We start from the raw sequence: 22740 nt of genomic DNA, 5'->3' as shown, positions 1-22740 counted from the left end.
CATCGCGCGACTAAATAAATTCATATCCAAGAACAGGTTTAGTATAACACACCACAATGAAAGAAACACAGAACAACAAATTCTTTTTTCCACAATTTTTAATCCCTTTATCCAAAAAAAAAACGTTCAGGAAAAGAACTAAAATACAAAATAAAGGATTTTTTTTCTCTATATTCATGACTTAAGAACACATCAGCACAAAACCTACAGGTTCAATCTGAACAGAGCACGGGATGAGACAAACTTGGAAACAAAACGCCTCGCTATTTACAAGGTTCAGACACTGAATAACGTTTTTAATAGTTGTTTAAGGACAGGAATCCACAAGCTGCCTGCGAGGAGCAACGTCGAAGCCAGCCTGCCGACCTACAAGAGAAGATACGCAAGATGAACAACTCTGATTCAGACACGCTCAAGAGAAAAACAACAACAGCACGTCCATGTTTCAGTGTTTAACTTCTCGAGCTGTCCACTTTAAACTAGGAAAACCATCATTAAAGATTAAAGATCATATGTTCGGCGTCTCAGATTGACGAAACAGCTCATAAGCCAGCAAAAGCTTCAGCTCCGGGCGGCCGGTCGACCCATCGAGGAGCGAGCCAAACCTCTTCCCCTTAAACCGAAGATTAAAATTTGCATTTAGCCCATACAGGAGTTGGTTTCATCTGTCTAACACAGATCTGTCAGCTTTTAATGGCTTGGTAAACCCACTTTACATATGATCTTTAAAAGCTACGCTTTAAGGAAAAGCCTCGAGGTGAAGTTCTCTAAAGAAAAAGCAAGCATTATGAGAGAGTTTATGCACTTATGGAGGTGATTGAAACCGAAGAAATAAAAATAATAAGTCACTGAAGCTCCACAACTGAAACACAAGAGCACTACAATCGAAAAAGAGAAGTTATGAATCACTTTTAGGTTACGTTAATAAACTCCTGGAAAAAACACATTTGGAACTGTTAACCAAAACCAACAACTTAAAAGGAAAACGGGGGAATCTCCTTTGTGTTTGTTTTACGCTGGTACAGGAAGTTTGAAGAGACCATACCACAGGACAGCGCTTTCTCGTGCATGCCGTGCTCTCTGCCCGCTATGTGCGACGCCCAGAGAATGTCGTGGTCAGGTGACACACGGCCTGCAATGAAGTCCCCGCTGGCAGGTACAAACAAGGTACAATAATCAGAATTAGGGAAAGAAAGGAAAAATCAGGAGAGGCGCCCTTACTCTGTACCCCTTAGCTGTACTTTACCTGTTAGCAATGCTATCAAGTCTCTAAGTTATTCCATTATGATCACCTGTTAAAGCAGGAGGAGGAGAAGGGAACCCTACAGAAAAACACTTACGTTTCTCTGACACGCTAAAAAGGCAAAATGGCTACACAAACAAGAGTGATTAAAGATCTATAGACAGGTGTTGTTCAACTCTGGTGCACTGATATGCATAGGCCTTAGCTTTGTTTAGATAGTGTCTATTGATCTTTAACATTGAGCTCGGGTCCAGAACGCAGCAGAGATGTGACCTTACCATGAACATGAGTGTGTTTAGCCACTTTGTCAATACGGCTGGTAGCTGTTCTGATGGGTGCCGCTTTCCCGAGAGGCCTTGCCGTAACTGCTCTGTTGACCTTCAAAAATTACAAATATATATATATATATATATATACACACACACACACATATATATATATATAGTGATAAGAGACCGGCGTAGCAGCATTACAACGTTTGCACAAAGCAACCAATGCCTAAATGTGGATAAAAACTACACATAAAAGTTTGGTTGGGAACAAATTTATGGACTTACAAAGCACTTAAACACTTCTGTAAACTGTCTAGTTGTCTTTTCAATGTTTTCAGAGCAGTTTATACATATATACATATATAAATAATTAAGCGGTATTTAACCCCTTAACTGTCAGCCCCCATTTTTTAAAATAGGCATTAAAGTGCACTATCCAAACTTAAATTGTTGGATTTTATGAACACTTTGGAATATAGACCTAAGGTTGGTCTCTTTTTAAAGAAGAAAATTAGCAGATTTTGGCAAAAGTGGAATTTTGTCAAAAAATTAAAGTATCAAAACGTTATAGAAGTTTAAATGTACTGTAAATAAAACGCGCTATATTAATTTTATTTATTATAAATATTTTACATAACAGGTTTTACTCTTAAATTGGTATAAAATTAAAGCCTTGTGTCTAAATAAGTTATGTTCCAAATTTGAAGTTGATATGAAAAAAATTGAGGTTCCTGTGAGATTTTATTTAGGGCGTCATACCACAAACAGCCACTGGGAGCCATCAAAACTCCTTTGAATTTTGTTTAATGAATTTTTCCCTAGATTTCTGTCAATTTTACTTCAATACCCAAAATAACCACCAAATATGGAATCCTGAGACTCACTCAAACCTTTCCAATGATATGTTTGTTGCCAAGATTACAAAAAGTTTTGATTCTAAAAGACCGTAATGCATTTTGTAATATGACACTTGACTCCGCCCACTAAGGGGGAGGAGACCGCCATAAGTTTTTAAAGTACCATTTCCATGGTAACGCAATGTCCAATTTCAAAATGGTTTTCACAGGATGAATCTTGGGCTTCCAAGCTTTCGAATGATATAATTTATGATGATTACTAAAAGATTTTATAGAGAAAAAGGACAACAAAAAAAAGAGCGCCAAGCGTTAAGGGGTTGACAGTTAAGGGGTTAAATGAATACACTATCTTTAAAACACAGTTTATTAAAAGTAACATTTTCTATAACTGTATCCTTACTGGTTGAAATAAATGAATCTTCCAAATACATTTAACTGTACCGTGACTTTAACTTAGTAGCAAAAAAAAAAACAAAATAAAATGGTGCGATTTTGCAACCTAATAATCCCCAATGTAATTTTAGCTTAAACTGAATGGATTTTTATAACTAATGGCTTCCTAAAGGGTGGAAAACAACAATACAGCATGAATATCAAGACTTGGGTCTCTGAAGGTTAAACGTTCAATAAGAAACTGTGTGTAAAATTACCACTGTAATCATCATAGCCTTGTCCATAGCCATAATTTGGATAGTTGTATCCTGAATAGTCATAGCCAGAATAGCCATTATAGCCCTGGTTGTATCCGTCGCCGTAGCCTCCGTAGTTCTGGCCGTAGTAGTTGTTGTATCCTTGATTATAGCCCTGGCCCTGTCCTGTTCACAAAGAGTCAGAGGCGCACGTTCAGTCCAGAACTACTGGAATTCACAGTCTGCCAAAGACAGCAGCAATCTCTAGATTTGCAAACCTCTTCCACGGCCCCTGAAGCCTCCTCGTCCTCCTCCGAAGCCTCGGTCCGCTCTGCCCTGCTGCTGTCTGTAAACTTCTTTCGGCTGCGCGACTTTGACCTCACACTGGCAACAGAGATGATCAGCGTTACTCACGTGTAGGGTTGGGCTAAGTATTGATTTACACACCTGCTGTGATCCGTTTTATTAATCAACATACCTTCCCTGATCCAATTTCATGGTATCTGTTCTCCAGCAGCTGCGTAACGGGATCCTCTAAAACGTACGTCACGAAGCAGAAACCCCGCCTTTCATTTGTTTTGGTGTCCATGGGGAGCTCAATGCTTTCAATCTTTCGAGAGACAAATACATTGATTGTGGTGCTGCTTCCAAAAACAATGTGATTTTAATAAAGTTCTTCACTCAAGGTACTCACTTCCCCGTAAGCTCCGAAGTACTCGCGGATCTGCTCCTCAGACGTGTCCGGACTCAGGCCGCCGACGAACACCTTCTTGGGCGGCTCCTTGCCCTTCATGGCCTTGGCTCTCTTGGGATCGATCAGCTTCCCGTCCAGCTTGTGCTCCTTCAGCTCTAACACCTGGACACATCGAGAGCCGGCTACGAACGCTGCCGAAACCATGTTCTTACGAGACGCGAGGACTGACGGGGACACTCACCTTATCAACGCTCTCAGCGTCTCTGAAGAGCACGAAGCCGAAGCCCCTGGAGCGGCCCGTCATGGGGTCTGTTTTGATGGTGCAGTCAAGGACCTCTCCAAACTTGGACAGGTAGTCAGTGAGGTCTTTCTTGCTGGTGTCCCAACTGAGTCCACCGATGAACATTTTCCTGCACGAAAACAAACAGCACTCAAACCACAAATCCATGCATTAACATCAAACTGCTGATAATGACATTATACAATCATACACACAGTCACCGGTAATGCATATAATACAACCTATCTATTACCTCACTGGTGTGTGTGTGTGTGTGTGTGTGTGTGTACAGATAGATGTGTGTGTGTGTACAGATAGATGTGTGTGTGTGTGTGTGTGTGTACAGATAGATGTTTTGTACATACACATCACGTAGCGTTACAAGAGAGATAGCTGATAGCTATCTAGCTAGATTAATAAAGTGCATATAAATAATATAGGCGTTCGGAACGACGCAGTGTGAGAACACATCGTAACGCGAGGTGCGCGCGGCGGTAACACGCTCCGCTCGCGCGCGGAGGCCTCGCTCCGGACTCACCCGTCGTCCTGCTGGTTTTTACTGGCGTTGATTTTGGAGCCCTCTAGAAACTCGTCGGTGCTGAAGTCACCTTGCTCTTCGGCCTGCATTCTGGAATATGTGTAGTTTGATCCGACGCGTACTATGTAACGGATTTTCTTACGGTGTTTTTAAAAGGTCAAAGAATGCAAGACGAATAAAGCGCCGCGTTGATTAAGATGGCGGACGGAGATCAGTGACGAGAGCCGCAGCAGCAGGAAGCGAGTGGGCGGGGCTTGTGCGGAATAAAATATTTTACAAATACACTCGGAAACGTTAACTCTACAGATTCTTCTTAAATAAATACATTCATATAAAATAAAATTAAATAAAAAAACACTAAAAATAAGAGACTTCTAAACATAATGTGTTTTTTTTTTTGCAATGACTCAGTTTATCCTTATTAATATTTACATTATATTAAATAATTCCAATTAATGACGCCACTGAATAGTTCACCCAAAATATGAAATTATTTCTAGCATCATTTAAATTACAGTGCTGTTTCTAGTATAAGGGAAATCATCAGTATTACTGAGAAGAAGAAAAAATAATTCAATACGTGAACAACGAAGCTTGAAAATGTACTTCACTCACATGAAGGTTTGACTCATGTCTAAAAATAAATAAATAAACAAATAAATAAATGTTGCAGTCACGTGCAGCTCAAAAAAGGGGCCGTTCCCACTGTAGTCCATATGACACCGGTTTGCGTGAGGAATCTAATTTATTTTTTTATTAAATCCTTTTAAATGCTAGTGTAGGATGTTTTGTCTTAGCCTATGACGTTTTATTTTAGCGCAATATTTTCGGCAAAATAATTACTATCTATTAAATAAATAAAAAAAATTGTCTTTCATTAAATTAATATATATATATATATATATATATATATATATATATATATATATATATATATATTAAAATCATCATCAATTACTGCCAGTCGTTCCTTTATTCATAGAGAATTTAACAGTGCTAGTTATTACAGCAACATTCAGAGTTTCTCCTGATTTGCGGTTATAGGTTTTATTCTGCAATAATCACCGACTGACTGTACATTACTCCTAAACTGATTGATTACTCCGACCAGTAAACATCTCTTTGTGAAAAAACAAAGACAACAGCAGCAGCTACAACAACAACAATAATATAAATGAAGAAAATATTTTTGTATGTCCTTTTTGTTCAAGTAAAAAGGGATTTATCGTATTAAGAACTGTATTTCTTTTAACCAGGATAATAATAAATAAATAAATAAATAGGGTTTTTTTTCACAATAAAATAAGTACACGAATGAATGAATATAAAATGATTTTATTTAATATGTGCAAGCTTGCATTTACTTCCTCACTCAACCGCCCTTAAAGACAGCAGTGTTGCCAGATGACTTAAAATAAATAAAGAAATAAAATGCTTAAAAGGGCCTTCTATTGCCTATTTACAAATATAAGTGCAGAGTTGTTTGTATATGACGATATACCTTTCTCAAATTTAAATAGATTCCCAAAAAAAAAAAAAAAGCTACTGAATAAACAAAGAAGTGTACCAGTGTAGCATTAACTTACAGTCACTGTTTCGCTGATGACAATCCGAGGGAATGCAAGACATGGATTTCTCTGTGACATTATCTTAGATAGATTTGGCTAACATTGTTTAGTGGTAGAATGTCTCTATATGTGGTTGCCGTATCCGGGTCGGCAAAACAGCAAATTAGCTCAGCACTAGCCTGCTTCGATAGAATAGATCTTTTAGATAAGATTCTAGGGTATGAAGCCCAAGCTAAATCTTCATTGTCTTTTTAGATTCTAAATCCTTTCCTTGTCATTCTATATAGATCTTTCAGATTTTAGTCTGGATTTCCCATGCTACTATTATGTTGCCAATGCCGTCAAAAATATTTATCGCAAACGACAGTGCCCCCCCCGCCGATGATCCAATGCCCCTCCAGTAGATACTGCTCTGACGCCGACTCTGCCGTTCCCACTGTAGTCCATATGACACCGGGTTGCGTGAGGAATCTAATTTTTATTTATTTTTTATTAAATCCTTTTAAATGCTAGTGTAAGGATGTTTTTCTTAGCCTTATGACGTGTTTTATTTTAGCGCAATATTTTCGGCAAAATAATTACTATCTATTAAAGGTAATAAAAAAAAATTGTCTTTCATTAAATTTATATATATATATATATATATTCTATATTATATATATATATATATATATATATATATATTAAAATCATCATCAATTACTGCCAGTTCGTGTTCCTTTATTCATAGAGAATTTAACAGTGCTAGTTATTACAGCAACATTCAGAGTTTCTCCTGATATTTGCGGTTATAGGATTTTTATTCTGCAATAATCACCGACTGACTGTACATTACTCCTAAACTGATTGATTACTCCGACCAGTAAACATCTCTTTGTGAAAAAACAAAGACAACAGCAGCAGCTACAACAACAACAATAATATAAATGAAGAAAATATTTTGTATGTCCTTTTGTTCAAGTAAAAAGGGATTTATCGTATAAAGAACTGTATTTCTTTAACCAGGATAAATAAATAAATAAATAAATAAATAAATAGGGTTTTCACAATAAAATAAGTACACGAATGAATGAATATAAAATGATTTTATTAATATGTGCAAGCTTGCATTTACTTCCTCACTCAACCGCCCTTAAAGACAGCAGTGTTGCCAGATGAAAAATAAATAAAGAAATAAAATGCTAAAAGGGCCTTCTGTTGCCTATTACAAATATAAGTGCAGAGTTGTTGTATATGACGATATACCTTTCCAAATTTAAATAGATAAAAAAAAAAAAACATAACAAAAGAAGTGTACCAGTGTAGCATTAATTACAGTCACTGTTTCGCTGATGACAGAGGGTGGGATTTCTGTGCGCAGGATTTGGCAACCCGCAGCCGCTCCATGTGTTAGCTCAGCACTAGCCTGCATGCTATTATTGATTCATTTGTCAAAATCTGAGCTTCCCATCTCATATAATCAAACCAGACACAGGACTTTAACAAACATATATATCGTTTGCCATTGATCGAAATGGCAGCGATTGCGGTACCAGAAACCACCAGAGTCTTTCTCCTGGACATCGAAGGAACCACGACGCCCATCACGTTCGTCAAGGTAAATACAGAGACGATAGAAGAGCGCAGAAATCATATTCACTGCGTCCGATGGTTTATCGTGATATCTCGTGCACGCAGGACATCTTATTCCCCTACATCAGAGAGAATCTGGAGGAGTATCTGTCTGCTCACTGGGAGGAGGACGAGTGCAAACAAGACGTGCATCTGCTCAAGAAACAGGTCTAAACACACCGGCGATTATCTTAGTCTCACACAGGAATAACCCCTGCTTCTAAATACGTATTACTTCAATTTCTGTACTACAAACTGGGTGCAACTTTTTGTTCTTAATCGTTTACATTAAAAAAACAACAACAGCAACCTTCAAGCCCTTTTAGACCTTCTGAAGAAATATTAACAAAAGTGAAACTGTTTAATCAGTGCTGGTAAAACAGAGTCATGCAGTGGTGTTTGTAGCTGTAACATGGTGATACCATGCTGTACAGTGAAGAAATGCATGTAAACAGGCCGTGTCTGAAAGTATGGGACAGATACCAATAGACAGTGTAGTGCACTTGTTCAGACTGAACCCTGTGTGTGTGTTTCAGGCTGAAGAAGACCTGCGGCAGAATAAAGCGTGTCACGTTCATGCGGTGGACCAGACGGTGCACACGGACGAGGAGAAGGCCATCCGGGAGGTGGTGGAGAGCGTGCTGTGGCAGATGGCAGCGGACCGAAAGAGCACTGCGCTCAAACAGCTGCAGGGACACATGTGGAGAGCCGCATACATGACGGGGAGAATCAGAGGGGAGTAAGTAACCTCATCTTCACCAGCACACGTGTGTTTGACCTGGACAGTACATAGTCTTCTTGTTTATTAATAAATAAGATGCAAATACAGGCTGTCAGATTAGGTTTTCAGCAAGTGTTCAGTGACTGAATAACCTGTGACTAACTCTTACTCTGATAGGAAGCTAATCTGTCAATTATGTGATTGATTAATTTATAAATTGTGTGAAAACTCACAAAAAAAAAAAAAAAAATGCTATTTTGCAGTTTCCTTCATCTTATCCTCCAGACAACACACAGACGAAATTCAAATATAGCATACAAAATACACTGCTGTTAAAAAGTTTAGGGTCATTGTTTATTTTATTTTCAAATTATTTTATTATCATATATATTTTTTTTATAAATATATTTATTTTTTATTTATTGTTTTTTGATAAGTAATTTCAGAAAGTTATATATGAATGATATATATACACAATGGAGAGGAAAACTAAATAGATACATAAAATAACAAAATGAAAGAAATGGATTACAGGAGAACAGAATAATTCTTTTTAATAATTAATTTAATTATTTATTAAACAAGGACGCATTAAATTGATCAAAAGTGACAGTAAAGACTTCTAAAATAGAGAAAATAATGTTATAAAATATTTCTATTTCAAATAAACGCTGTTCTTTTGAACTTGTGTTCATCACAGAATCCTGAAAAAAAGTTTCTATTAAAATATGAACTGTTTTCAACATTGATAATAACCTGAAATATTTCTTGAGCAGCAAATCTGCATATTATAATGATTTCTGAAGAATCATGTGACACTGAAGACTGGAGGAATGATGCTGAAAATACAGATGCGCATCACAGAAATAAATACTATTTTAACATATATTCACATAGAAACTAATGTTATTTTAAACATTCAACCATCAAACATTTAATAAATCTTACCGCCCCAGACGCTGGAGTGATGTGTAGATTTATATCCCGTGTTGTAATCTCATTATAGAGTTGCTGTTCTCACTCGATGCAGTAAAAGAGAGTTATGTTGTTGTTTTGCTGTGGTTTGGTGGCAGGGTGTATCAGGATGTGGTTCCAGCCATCAGACGGTGGAGACGTGAAGGTCTGAAGGTCTTCATCTACTCTTCAGGAAGTGTGGAGGCGCAGAAGCTGCTCTTTGGCTATTCTGTCCAAGGCGATCTCTTAGATGTAAGCTTGATCTGTTAGATTCCAAGCACTAGTTAGACGGGGTTTGTTTTCTGTCGTGTTCACACCAGATTCTGATCTGTTTAGTAGTCTCTATAGTCCGGATGTGGGCTTTAAGGAAAGTCTTGTGCATCAGAAATCCCACTGGACGTATTATGTTATTAATTATGTAAGGAATCATTTCCTGTAGGCAAGTCGTTATGGAAAGATGAACCCTGACAGAGACTGTGTCACTTTATTTAGCGCTCATGTCCAGCTGATTATTATTGCTGGTGGCTTTTCTGAGCAGTTTTCATTGTCAGAATCCACTTATTGATTTTTATTGGATAAGATGCCAGCAGCACTGTAATTTTATTAATATTGTTTAAAATCTACAACAGTATAACAATAATTGTTATGCTGTTGTAGTATCTATTAATGTTTTGAATTAGTATATCTTTTATATTTTTAGTTTTCATTTTAATTTTAGTTAGAATTATTTAGTTTTTTTTTATTTTCTTTTGGTTAGAATTTAATGTTTTTCTTTTACTTAATGGTGAAAAAAGTAAAATATGTTAAATACTATTATAGTGTATATATTAATATTTTGAATTGACTTCTATTTCTATATCAATTTTCATTATATTATAGTGTATATATTTTTTCATTATAATTTTAGTTTAAGTTATAGAAAGGTTTATTATTATTATTATTATTATTATTATTATTATTCTTTAGCTTTAATGTATTTTTATTGTAGTGTTAGCAATTTTAGTACTATTTAACTTATTTATTTCAGTAATTTACCAAGGCTTAGTTTTTTTCCATTTAATATTTGCATTTTAATATATATTTTTTTTAATTAATATTTACAACTCATGTGTTTTTGTTGTTTTAATTTTTTATTTTGCTTTTAATACTTTTTATTTTAGTTATGTTTTAGTAAGTTTAGTACCTTTAAATGTAACTCATTTCAGTTAGTTGCCAATATATCAAATATTCTTTCTTTTTTTCCATCTAATATTTATATTTTATTTCAGTTTTATTTGAATTAATGTAAATGTTTTCTTAATAGTTTTAGTTTTTGTAGTTGAAGTAACCACCAGAAGTTATTTTTTTTTACCCATAAAAGGTTTTATTCCATAATGAAGGTTCACCAAGCAATGAAAAATGTAGCTTTTGTTATTATGGTATTTCAGTAAAGGTCAAAGTAAATACTGCAAAGCGATGGTGAAGGGATTTTAAATGACAATCACATGGTAACACTTTTAAAGACCAATTCTTCCTATTAACTAGTTACTTATAAGCATGCATATTACTAGAATAATGTCTGTTTATTAGTCCTTATAAAGCACATATCAATGCCTTATTGATGCATGACTATATTTTAGATCCTTCAACTCAACCCAGTACCTAAACTACCTTACTAACTATTAATAAGCAGCAAGTTGGGAGTTTGTTTAATATAAAGTCTTACCAATCACATTTATTCCTTCATGGGCTGAAAGAAAGCCCAAGAAACAGTGATCCCTCCGCAGGAAAAATAAGAACTAAGAAGTGTTTGCTTGATACAGATTCACAAGTTTAAATGAGTTGATGTAGATTTGCACGTTTTGAATTTTTACATTTATTTTCTCAGTTGTTTGATGGTCACTTCGACACCAACATTGGTGCCAAAGTAGAAAGTAAGAGCTATGAGAACATCGCGGAGAGGATTGGATGCCAACCAGAGCAAATCATGTTCTTAACCGACGTCACACGAGGTGCGTACACGCGTTTCATTGACAATACATGCTTGTGCCATAATTACACGAGGGACCCTGACTGTGCAATCTGATGATCCATCTTCCCTTACAGAGGCAAAGGCAGCAGAGGAAGCTGGGGTGAACGTGGCTGTCGTCGCTAGACCTGGAAACATGGAGTTAACCGGAGAAGAAAGGAGCCATTATAGAGTCATCACATCTTTCAACCAGTTAGAACTGAGCAGAAACGTTTGACAGCACAGAACTGGGGTTACAGTGAAAAACCAGCTGTTATTATGTGTTGTTATTCCACGGGACTGAAACGCCAAGCCTCCCATGTGCTTGTTTTTTACACTGAAGCCCATCTTTGAATTATCATTCACTTACATTCTCTTTGAATGTTTTATATGCGGTGTTAATGAGTAGCAGCATATGATATATTCATGTCAAGATATTCATGTCTTTATTCCCCACCTGTGCATTGATATAAAAGATGATAACCTGCCAACTAGACACAGGTTTAGTGTGATTGTATGTCATGTCAGTCATATAAACTTCAGTATCAGATGTGGTTGTAAAATTTTATTCCAAACGGACACATCGAACAAATCACATTTGCAACATTGAGACACACCAGCACCCGAAAACAGATGTCTGTTTTAGTAATAAAATACAGAATTATGACCAATGTCAGAGATGTTTTACAATATATAACATCAAGTAGAAAATGCTGCATTAGCTTCTTTTAAAGTTTTGCAGGACAGGCCCAGAATGAAACGCAGTTACATGAATACAAAACATCTAGGATTCCATTTCACCTGGAATTTTTTTTTGACATTAAAGGGACAGTTCACCCAAAAATTAAAAAAAAAATCTGTCATCATTTACTCAACCTCATGTTGTTCCAAACCTGTATGAGTTTCTTTCATCTGTTGAACACAAAAGAAGATACTTTGAAGAATGTTGGTAACCAAACATTTGACGGTAGCCATTGCCTTCCATAGTATTTTTTTTCCATACTATGTAAGTCAATGGCTACCAGCAACTGGTTCCCAATGTTCTTCAAAATATCTTCATAATATCTTTTTTTATGTTTAACAAAAGAAAGAAACTACAGGTTTGGAACAACCTGAGGGTGAGTAAATGATGACAAAATTATTTTATTTTTAGGTGAACTGTCCCTTTAAAGGTAGTTTTTCAAATCCGTATGCAGATTCTTCAGAAGCTCTTAGATCTTCCACAGACAAAATAACAGCATATGGATTTGAAGTGACCAAAACAGTTAGTAAATAATATGATAATTTTAATTTAAAGGGATAGTTCACCCAAAAATGAAAATTACCCCATGATTTACTCATCCTCAAGCCATGTTAGGTGTATATGACTTTCGTCTTTCAGACTAATCCAGTCGGAGTTATATTAAAAAAAAATCTCCTGGCTCTTCCAACCCTTATTATGGGAGTGAATGGGTGTTGAGATTCAATAGTCCAAAAGAAGGCCAATTAAGTGCATCCATCCATCATAAAAAGTGCCTCACACAGCTCCGGGGGGTGAATAAAGGCCTCCTGTAGCAAATCAATGCGTTTTTGTAAGACAAATATCCATATTTAATACTTTATAAACCGTAATCTCTAGCTTCCGCTAACTGTCGTACGATGACGTAGGACATAGCGTGAGCTCTAGTGAGAAGTGACGAACACTGAAGCGCAACGGAGAGAGCAAAACAAAACAACGGTCACGAAATAGAAGTACAAAACAAAGATTTGTAAAGAAAAATGTCGATATAAGCCAAGAGGAGACTGGTTTTCCTTTGCTAAAGTAAAGAAACTTTGCTTTCTTTGCTCCTGTAAACAAATGTCGGTTCTTGTGAGACTAGCATATTCTCACCGGACGGACCCTATGCTACACATATTTCCTCCATCATCCACCGATATGAACGCGCGTACGACAGTTAGTGGAAGCTTGAGATTACGGTTTATAAAATGTTAAATATGGATATTTGTCTTACAAGAACACATTGATTCGCTTCAGGAGGCCTTTATTCACCCCCCAGAGCCATGTGAAGTGCTTTTTATTACAGATGGATGCACTTTATTGGACTTCTTTTAGACTATTGACAAAAAACACCCATTCACTGCCATAATAAAGCTTGGAAGAGCCAGGACATTTTTTGATATAACTCTGATTGTATTCTTCTTAAAGAAGTCATTTACACCTAAGATGGCTTGAAGGAGAGTAAATGATCATTTAAATGGTAATTTTCATTTTTGGGTGAACTATCCCTTTAATTCAAATGGTGAGGTTTGTAGTGTCTTCTGCATCAAGAAAGCGTAGTCCTAATGTTTCTGAAGGATTATCTTGCCAAAAACTGTTCCTGTATTCAGATCATCCCCTTGAAAGTCTCCCTGTCACGTCACTCATCTGACACATAAACATGGAGCACATCACAGTAAATCATTGTGCGTTTCATGATTTTGTTGCTTTTGCAAAAGCCTATCTACACATTCAGAAGACATACTCGTCCGAAGGTCTTTCTAGAGAGATTACATTCAGCTGACATGCAGGACTGAGAAGTGAGGAGCACTGGAAGAAGTACGAGAGTCCACAGATGCTGAAGAGTGAGACTAGAGCTGGTCAGACTGGTACTCGGAGACCTCGGAGAAGCTTTCGGAGAGGCTGAGTGGAGGGTCCTGGTCGTCGCTGCAGACGATCTCGAAATGGTAGTGACGAAACTCAATGGCGAATGTGCCCAGGTATGTCAGGAAGAACATGACCAGAGCCCACTGAGCGCGGGCCGCATGCATGTGCAGCCGCTGAGCCATCAGAGCAAAATCTGCCATCTACCGTCAAGGCTGAAATATGGAAAACCAATCAAAGCAGAAGAAGATTTTCAAAGAACATGCAGGGCTGGGTGACGCATCACATACTGTACATTTACAATTAATTATCTGTAATGTTAACTACAACAATAATTGAAACCAGCCTGAGGTGCTTAGCTTGTTTGTTAAGATAGTTTTAGAGGGTTTTTCGGTGTCTGCTAAGAGACAAGTTGGCTGATTATCACCAATAGGATACCAACTAAACAAGCTTAAGCTGTTGTTTTTGTTTTTTATCCAGCAGGCTTCTCAATAAGTTTTGATTAATTTATGTGAATAAGGTCAGACTGTCCGTCTCAGTGATTTGATTCATAGGTTTGCCTCAGCAGCTCTTTTCAGAAATGTTCACGGATGTTCTTGCATGGCTTTTCATGTAAATTAAAATGTGTTTCTAAAAGTAAAGGTAAATATTGCTTTTTATTTCTTTGTTTATATTGTTTATATTTCAATTCTTTTCTATTGTTTATATTGCCTTTGTATGGAAGTATGTTTCCACCACTGAATAAAAATAAAAAAGGTAATTGCAACATTTTCTCACAATTCTGACTTTTTTTTTTTTCTCAGAATTGCGTGGTATAAACTTGCAATCGCGAGTAAAAAAAGATGTAAACTTGCAACTTTAAGAAAACAGTATTTTTACCCATAAATAGGACTTTATAACTCGCAATTGCGAAAAAAAAGAAAAAGAAGTCAGAATTGTGAGACAAAAACTTGCAATTGTGAGAAAAAAGCCAGAATTTTGAGTTTATATCCCAGTGTTTTTATAATTGCAAGTTCATATCACGCAATTCTAAAAAAAAAAAAAGGAAAAAAAAGTTTATTTTAAAGGTTTTATTAAGTGGCAGAAACAGGCTTCCATACCTTTGTGAGAAACAAGTACACTTAAGCATTTTATTTATTTATTCTTATTACAGAAATAATATATTTTAAAATAACACTTAAGTGCAAGCTGAATGTAATGTTTTCAGACACTTAATTACATGTTAATTGCTATTAAGTGAAAATGTATTTATAGGTCAAATTTATATTTTTGTTAATATACTTTATAAATTAGCTGATTAAGTACATCTTTATATGTAATTTCACAATTACTTCTATCGTCTTTAAAATATTATAAAAGTAAAAGTGAACTGCCAAATGTACTAACATGCATTTATGGAAAACTAATTTTTTTTTTTTTTTTACTTGTATGTCATATTTAAATATATTTGTCATACATATTTACTACACATGCTACACATCTGTGGTGATCAAGTTGCAATTTAGTACCATTAAAATGTATGATATTTTAATGTAATTTTGAATAACAAAATACAGTTCAAATTATAATAAAGTTAAGTGGCCTTTTAAATTAATATTTTATAAATGTATTTATGAAAGAACAGTTTTTGCAAAAATATAATGTTAAGATTAGAAGTACTTAAATGCTTTGTTCACATAATTTTGGATCTCTTTGACAATAGTGGGTTTAGTTTGAAAAAACAAATTTAGATATATCAGAGCAAGATATATAATGCATATCATCAGAAATCAAGATATTCTGGTGTTATCACCCAGCCCTATAATTTACTTGCAGCTGAAAATACTGGAGTTCATCCTCATGATAAGAATGTTTTTCTGCACTGTCAACAAAGGCAGTGCTCGCATATATTGTTTTAGTTAAGGGAGCTTACGGTGGAAGGAAGGAGGATACAAAGCAACATGCAGGACGTTACAGCCCCGGACAACAGGAAGCGAGGGATTCCTGCTCGCCTGCCTTCATTCCTCAGGTTGACCTTTAGTGTCATGAAAGACTGGACCCAGCAGAATAGTGTTCCTAGGCCAAAGGTCATGGACGTGCCAATATTATGCAGCTCCTCGTCGTTGGACAGCGATCAACAAGTATGTTCACAAAACAAATTGAAACAAAGAAAGAAAAGGTGAAAATATATCTCTAAAAAATGATAAAAAGTGAAACATGAAAGAAAAAAACATTTGAATTTGTTTAAATGTTTTATTTACGTATGAAAGAATATTTTTCTGTTAATACGTAAAAAAAAAAAAAAAGCCAAAATAAGTGGTTCAATGTTGTGTTTGCAAAATAAATAAATTCATACCTGGAAATTCCCAACTAAAGTCATACCAAAGCAGGCAAGAGACAAAGCCACCAGACTGCCGATGTTCAGCCAGGGTTTATGCACCCTCGGCTTCAGCTGCAGATATCGCAGCACTCCCAGAATAAAGCCTACAACCCAAGAGACCATGAACATTTCTACATTCGGTTCTGCTGTGTACCAAACACATGACATTTACAGGAATAGTTCACCCAAAAATGAGAATTTGCTGAAAATTTTCTCACCCTCTGGTCATCCAAGATGCAGATGAGTTTGTGTCTTCATCAGATTTGGAGAACTGTAGCATTGCATCACTTGTTCACCAGTGGATGCTCTGCAGTGAATGGGTGCCGTCAGAATCAGAGTTCAAACAGCTGATAAAAACATCACAATAATCCACAAGTAATCCACAGCACTCCAGTCCATCAGTTAATATCTTGTGAAGAGAAAAGCTGTGTTTGTAAGAAACTAATCCATCAAGATGTTTTAGCTTTAAACCGTTGTTACTGGCTAAAATTAGTCCTCTTTTATTAATATTGTTTTTTTTTTGTGTGAAAGTGTTATGTTGTGTGTATGGGGAGAGATATGTGCAGATTTTAAACCGTTTACAAGACAAAACAGTCCAAAAAAAAACATGTGGGTGGATTCTGATGTGAAAGACACCAGGAGATGGACTTTTCCACTGGAGGAAGCGTTATTATAGATTATGGACTCGTATTTTGGCAAGAAGCAACAGTTTAAAATTAAAACGTTTGATGGATTTGTTTTTTTGTTTTTTTAGAAACATCCAGATTTCTCTTCTCAAGACATTAACTGATGGACTGGAGTGCTGTGGATTACTTGTGGATTATTGTGATGTTTTTATCAGCTGTTTGGACTCTCATTCTGACGGCACCCATTCACTGCAGAGGATCCACTGGTGAACAAGTGATGCAATGCTACATTTCTCCAAATCTGATGAAGAAACAAACTCATCTAAATTTGGGATGGCCTGAGTAAATTGTCAGCACATTTTATTTTGTCTTTTTTTTTTTTTTTTTTTGGTGAACTATTCCTTTAAGAACTAAACAGATGTTCATATGATGTTGGTGGACACTGCAACAATTGCATTAGGCTACAATTTCAGTCCATATGAAAAAAAAAATGAGTATATTAGTTGTTAGCGCTTAGCTCTTTCTATATATAAGAAGACCAAGTCCTCTGATAGGAGAACCATTCATACCTACAAAGGCTGCCATGTTCATGACTTGACTGAACACGCAGCTGGCAGGTGGAGCATTGCCTGCAATACTAAACAGTAAAGACTGCGCATGAGAACAGTTATCAGGCCTCTAAACGAATCATGCAATTCATAATAAAATTCATACAGATTTACCTGATATATGGAGGAGATTTTGATTCTGATCTCCTATGAAAATCAGTTTGAAGAAGGCATAAATTTTGATTACTTATATTAAATAATTGGCTTGCAATAGAGGGACATTTCCTTACTTGTACTCTGCACTGAGTGGGGTGATTTTCTCATCCTCCACAGCAATGAAATACCTGTTTATAATGAAATTATATAATATTTATCTTAACAGCAGCTTTAATCATTTAAGTGGACTTGGGCAAAGCAGGCGTCGGATACTCACACAACCCAGAGACCAGCAGCTGTGAAGAAAGAAAACATTACAGGCAGAAACATCCATGGGCTACACTTCCTCATGTCTCCGTATAAACGTCAATGAAACAACCCTGCAAAAAACCAAACACCACTATTTAGTTTTACTTTTCTGAAAAGAAGTGTGTTTAATTCTACTTAACATGCATTTGTAGTGTACTTAATTTCTTAATATATATATATATAATTATATATATATATATATATATATATATATAGATATATATATATATATATATATATATAGTACTATATTAATAAAATAAGTGTGGTAAGTAATTTTGTGACTTTTTAAGTGCACTTTTTTTGATGTGTTGAGTAACATAGTAAAGCACATGTGAAGTACTTGATTATGATTTTAACTGTAGTGTAATTATGAAATTACATATAAAGATGTACTTAAGTCTTACTTAAATGCACTCTAAAAAGGTGCTAAATACCACTAAAAGTGCTTAATTGGCTTGTAATCAAAGGGAACCACTTTGAGTGCTATAGAGTTCCATATCTTTAAAGCTGCTATACAAATGTAGAACCATAAGAGGAACCCCATTCTCCTCCTTAGATTTTAGATATGTTACTCCATTCACATATGTTTGTTATGAATGGGAATTTACTACTATGGCAAAAGCTGTTTTGAATCACTTTTATGGCATGGAATATTTCCCTATAGAGGAGCCTTGGGGACACACTGTGTTTAATGTCATTGTTTAATCCTTTCCCCAAATTAGGAGACGGAGCGAGGGCTAGAGAACCTTTAAATAACTATACAGGGTCTTAATAGGTTTTAGTGGTGCTATGTAGCACCTCACCGACCCCAAAGAGCCACTGATGAACCAATTTGTTTTGTGTGTGTGGCTCAGGAAAAGACTCTGAAGTTCAGCTATTTGCATTTAATGTACATTTAAGCTATAATGCATTTTAATTTAATTGCAATTAATGTAATTAAGTGTCTGAAAACCTTAAATTCAGTTCACAGTTAGGTATATTCTTATTCACTGCTGAGCTCTTGCAGGATTTCCATTTCACAGTAACGTCTCTGACTGGTGGAGCTCTTCATGTATTATGGGTAGTGAGGTTACTTATTAGTAATTCAGCTATTACACCCACATTTGTACAAATGAACTGACACAGAGGCATATATCATCTCTAAACTTATAATGGGGATGAGATTTTCACTTCCAGTACCCTACTGTTGCACTTTATACTGAGTAAGACAGGAATCAAACAACTGACCAGCCTCGAGATTTCTTGGAGAATATCTGATGTGTCGACAGGGTTCAGTCTATAGAGACAAGACAAAAGACAAAAAGCAGTCCTTTTACTGGCATACTCCACTGTTCCTGACATTTGAAAGCGTCTATAAAGCATTTATTGTTGATGTGACAGCAGGTTTATTGATCAGTAAATGTTCATTTATTGATGCTTTGGCGCTGGAGCAGTGGACAGCGCCTTAGTGCTGAAACAGGACTGACTCCGTGTTCAAGAGCATTTCCCTTCCCTGATTTCACATTCACAAATCCAGCTGCAGAGATAGTAGGAAATCGGCTAATAAAGCCTAATTTTGATATCCTAATCTTGATATGATGGACGAAATATTTAAAACCGTCATGTTAAAACTGTATTTCTTACGACGCAAAGTAATAAAACGACACCTTAGGACAAACCCAAACCATGACTGTGTTCACTCTGAATCGAAACACACATCATTTGTGTCAAATAACACACTGGGCGGCATTCATACGCGATATTTATCAGCAAGGCTGTCAAAAAGCAGGTCCGTATAGCTACTGCCTCCACCATTAAAACTGAATCATATAATAAAAGGCTTAAATCACCGATGAGTATAAAAATCATACCTTGTAGACAGCACACTCTTCTGTGGCGTATAAAACCCGTGTCCTCTTCATTTCATTACGACTCCAGCACAGATGTCGTTTGCTCTCGGTTGTGTGTGAGATCTAGTGAACGGGTTTTGGTCTGAAGTCTCTACAGCACGTTTTGGGCCCGACGGACTCGGTCTGATGTTTCTCAAACAGACATCGCGCGCCATCGATGTTACGAGCAGTCAAACGAATCGTTCTTTTGAACCGGTTCTTTTTAAGGATTCATACGAACCGATTCGCAAAGCGTTTGGACATCACAGCTGGTACAGCGCTAATCCAGGCCACAGGTTGGAAGATACAGCACAGAATAGAATAGAATAGAATAGAATAGAATAGAATAGAATAGAATAGAATAGAATAGAACGATTTTCTGAAGTAGTAGATAAAACAAAGGAGCTTTTAGCCTGAATTAACTGAGTAGGGATATTTTATGCAGCAGCCTATAGGCTACTCTGCAAGAAAAAAATCCTTCTAAATAAGCATGGTAATATGGGAAAGATGTTCCTGTTTTAAACTAAAACATAGCCTATTTAGATACAAGTTAGCAGGGGCCAGTGTTGGGTAAGATACTCTAAACTAGCTGATTACATATTGAACAGTGTAATTAGATTACTGTTCTCATTACTCTCTGTAAAACATATTGCATTTGGCTACTTAGTTCTAATGACTTTCTAAATATCAGACTCGTTCAATGCAAGGATAGCCATGAAACTGCTTTTTGATATTTTAATTCTTTCAAATAAATATTATAAAATGGCATAGATTATTCTTGAACTGACAGTGGGGCACAGGGGTTTTTTTTTTTTTTTTTTTTTTTTTTTTTTTTTTTTTTTTTGAGTATGATTCTGGTTCTGATAACAATGCTTGGAAGTCATTGCATCGCTTTAAGGGGGAAGATTCAACGAATCTGAGAGTGCAAGCTCACACATTGAAGCAAAAGCGTATTTAAGTTTATTTAAAAGTTTAATTCCTTTGGATAGCTATAGCTATATATGCAAAGGGAAAACTTGCCTTTATGTATTAAAAGTAAAACGAGCTGCAAGTTTTGTTGTTGTTGTTGTTGGATTCTCTTGTCTTCTGATCATTTATTCCACCTTTGTCAAATACACATTTACAAATATCAAGGCTATTACCATGATATTAAAAACCAAAGTTAAAACAAAACACAAGCTTTATCTTTCGAAAGATAAAACGAAATCAAAACTACGCACTATTAAAACTAACTCAAACGAAACTGAAATGTGAAAAAACAAAGTTTTTAACAGCCCTGATCTGTATCGCCCATACAACAGAAATATGAGCAGTGAAGTTGTTTCAGTAGTCTCAGTGAAGTCCGAGCAGGTGAAAGAAGAGTGTTAGTCTATTTACTAAGATTTCACGCATGTTTGAGACAGTTTTTAAAGTGTTTCATCTTGACAATCAATGTTATCTTACCATTAAACACACATGGAAAGGAGCAGATTTGAGCAGCAGTCAGTGCTGGGAAAGTGCAGCACTGGACTAGTTTAACCATTTTTTGATAAAGTGCAGCTACACAGGCTGAAGTCACTCAGTTATAAGTTTTAATGAAAGCGAAGGTGTCTGAAATATACATCTGATTATGTAATTACCAAATAATAAACCCCATGAACTACAATAAATATAAAATGTAGACTTTTCTTATTGTGCATACAAATGTACAGCTAGCCCAAAGCTACAGCTGTGTGGAATCACATTTTGGAAATGAAAATACAAGTAGCTATACCTAAATCAAAAATGTGAGTGAACACTATTTTCTAGTGTGGGATGTTTGAACCTTGATTGTGATGCATGGCTGGATGAGGGTTAGATAACCATATTGTCACTATTCCCCATGAAGTCAGTGTCAGTTTGTTTTAATTTAAGTCCTGTGTAATCTACGAAAAAGTCTGTTGACAAAAATGAAGACTTAATCATGTTCTCTGTAATTCAACATTTGCTTCCACAGTTCAAAACGATCAGTGAGATCGCAGGCCTTCCAGCAAAAACTTGGAGCAGTTTTCTTATTTGTTGCATTGCTTCTAGATGGCGCTGTTCATCCACATTACAACATGATTGTGGCTCCTGTAGTAAATAGATGCTGCTCAAACAAATCTGGACTGAATATTACTGAATCTTACCATTTAAACATCGCAGTCATTCATGAATATGAACACTATTAGACGGGTGAATTACAATAATACAATAATAAATTCCTTGTTTTACCCAACCGGAATTGTTTGTTGTTGTTGTTAAATCCACTATGATTACATAATTAGTGTTAGTGACGGTATGAGTACAACTATTTATATATTTTATATTTTATTTTTGAAAATAATAAAAGGCATAATAACGGAATACACTTTTGCAAATTGTTTCGAAGACATTAAATCCTATTATTGCCTACAAGCAATACATCAGTGACGAACGTTTCGAGATTATTAGACTAGCTATACTCACGCAGAACACTACACTAAAGTTAGGTACATGTTCTAACAGTGATATAAAATAATGATTTTACTTCTGCACTCACCATTTATATGCAATAGGCTATAATTAGATTCATGAAAACGAAACTGAAAATAGCCTACTCCTATTTTCCATAAGCCTACTTGACTTTTCTATTTTTGTATCAAAACAAAATGGTTAAATATGGGTGCTGTAATATTCATTAGTTTGTTTGAAATACTGAAACGAGTTTCGTTTTTCTAGACTCCGCCCTCTTCAGAGCCTCCTCTCATCTGAACTCTGTCAGCAGGTGAGAGCTTCAGCGGGCTATAATGACTGCTGGGCTGAATCATGGGCGATAATCAGCTCCAGAGCAGTTTCTCTGTAACTCTGAGCCTTCTGAATGAGAGCGACATGAAGCAAGATCTGCCGCTGTCTAGTCC

The 22740-nt window shown here is 35.9% G+C and overlaps 3 protein-coding genes across 5 annotated transcripts; 1 reads left to right on the top strand and 2 right to left on the bottom strand.

Moving 5' to 3' along the window:
* Positions 1-80: 80 nt before the first annotated feature.
* LOC122146377 (heterogeneous nuclear ribonucleoprotein D-like) lies at positions 81-4749 on the bottom strand. 2 transcript variants are annotated; one of them, XM_042764649.1, is made up of 8 exons: positions 4514-4749; positions 3937-4105; positions 3696-3857; positions 3480-3611; positions 3280-3385; positions 3023-3187; positions 1522-1621; positions 81-366 (listed from the first exon to the last, which is right to left on the bottom strand). In XM_042764649.1, the coding sequence occupies exons 1-7, from the start codon at positions 4600-4602 to the stop codon at positions 1551-1553; spliced, it is 894 nt and encodes a 297-aa protein (XP_042620583.1). In that variant the 5' UTR covers positions 4603-4749; the 3' UTR covers positions 81-366; positions 1522-1550. The 2 variants fall into 2 exon arrangements, with proteins under 2 accessions (XP_042620583.1, XP_042620582.1); XM_042764648.1 differs by having other exon boundaries at positions 81-1621.
* On the top strand, positions 366-12021 carry enoph1 (enolase-phosphatase 1). 2 transcript variants are annotated; one of them, XM_042764651.1, is made up of 6 exons: positions 366-1167; positions 7759-7860; positions 8229-8431; positions 9487-9619; positions 11235-11358; positions 11453-12021. In XM_042764651.1, the coding sequence occupies exons 1-6, from the start codon at positions 1069-1071 to the stop codon at positions 11590-11592; spliced, it is 801 nt and encodes a 266-aa protein (XP_042620585.1). In that variant the 5' UTR covers positions 366-1068; the 3' UTR covers positions 11593-12021. The 2 variants fall into 2 exon arrangements, with proteins under 2 accessions (XP_042620585.1, XP_042620584.1); XM_042764650.1 differs by lacking the exon at positions 366-1167 and adding an exon at positions 7407-7678.
* A 1451-nt stretch (positions 12022-13472) lies between these two features.
* On the bottom strand, positions 13473-20050 carry LOC109091805 (transmembrane protein 150C). Its single transcript, XM_042764642.1, has 9 exons — positions 19826-20050; positions 19203-19251; positions 17941-18043; positions 17798-17851; positions 17682-17714; positions 17529-17596; positions 16311-16437; positions 15907-16085; positions 13473-14170 (listed from the first exon to the last, which is right to left on the bottom strand). The coding sequence occupies exons 3-9, from the start codon at positions 18012-18014 to the stop codon at positions 13962-13964; spliced, it is 744 nt and encodes a 247-aa protein (XP_042620576.1). The 5' UTR covers positions 18015-18043; positions 19203-19251; positions 19826-20050; the 3' UTR covers positions 13473-13961.
* Between the last annotated feature and the right edge of the window lie 2690 nt (positions 20051-22740).

The sequence above is a fragment of the Cyprinus carpio genome, chromosome A10 (assembly GCF_018340385.1).
Source record: "Cyprinus carpio isolate SPL01 chromosome A10, ASM1834038v1, whole genome shotgun sequence".
In the NCBI taxonomy this organism is placed as follows: Eukaryota; Metazoa; Chordata; class Actinopteri; order Cypriniformes; family Cyprinidae; genus Cyprinus; species Cyprinus carpio.
Note: the sequence above shows the minus strand (reverse complement) of the source record. Positions and strands in the feature narration are given on the sequence as shown.

What these genes read in the sequence shown, in the direction of transcription:
- LOC122146377 (XM_042764648.1), bottom strand. Translation starts at nt 4,602, where the DNA reads ATGCAGGCCGAAGAGCAAGGTGACTTCAGCACCGACGAGTTTCTAGAG. An exon ending in ATGAAATTGGATCAGGGAAG is followed by an intron (nt 3,386 to 3,479) that starts GTATGTTGATTA and finishes CTCTGTTGCCAG; the next exon opens with TGTGAGGTCAAAGTCGCGCA. An exon ending in CTTCAGGGGCCGTGGAAGAG is followed by an intron (nt 3,188 to 3,279) that starts GTTTGCAAATCT and finishes CTTTGTGAACAG; the next exon opens with GACAGGGCCAGGGCTATAAT.
- enoph1 (XM_042764651.1), top strand. Translation starts at nt 1,069, where the DNA reads ATGCCGTGCTCTCTGCCCGCTATGTGCGACGCCCAGAGAATGTCGTGG. An exon ending in CGCTGGCAGGTACAAACAAG is followed by an intron (nt 1,168 to 7,758) that starts GTACAATAATCA and finishes TCGTGCACGCAG; the next exon opens with GACATCTTATTCCCCTACAT. An exon ending in TCCAAGGCGATCTCTTAGAT is followed by an intron (nt 9,620 to 11,234) that starts GTAAGCTTGATC and finishes TTATTTTCTCAG; the next exon opens with TTGTTTGATGGTCACTTCGA.
- LOC109091805 (XM_042764642.1), bottom strand. Translation starts at nt 18,014, where the DNA reads ATGAGGAAGTGTAGCCCATGGATGTTTCTGCCTGTAATGTTTTCTTTC. An exon ending in GCTGCTGGTCTCTGGGTTGT is followed by an intron (nt 17,852 to 17,940) that starts GTGAGTATCCGA and finishes CATTATAAACAG; the next exon opens with GTATTTCATTGCTGTGGAGG. An exon ending in CCACTCAGTGCAGAGTACAA is followed by an intron (nt 17,715 to 17,797) that starts GTAAGGAAATGT and finishes TGATTTTCATAG; the next exon opens with GAGATCAGAATCAAAATCTC.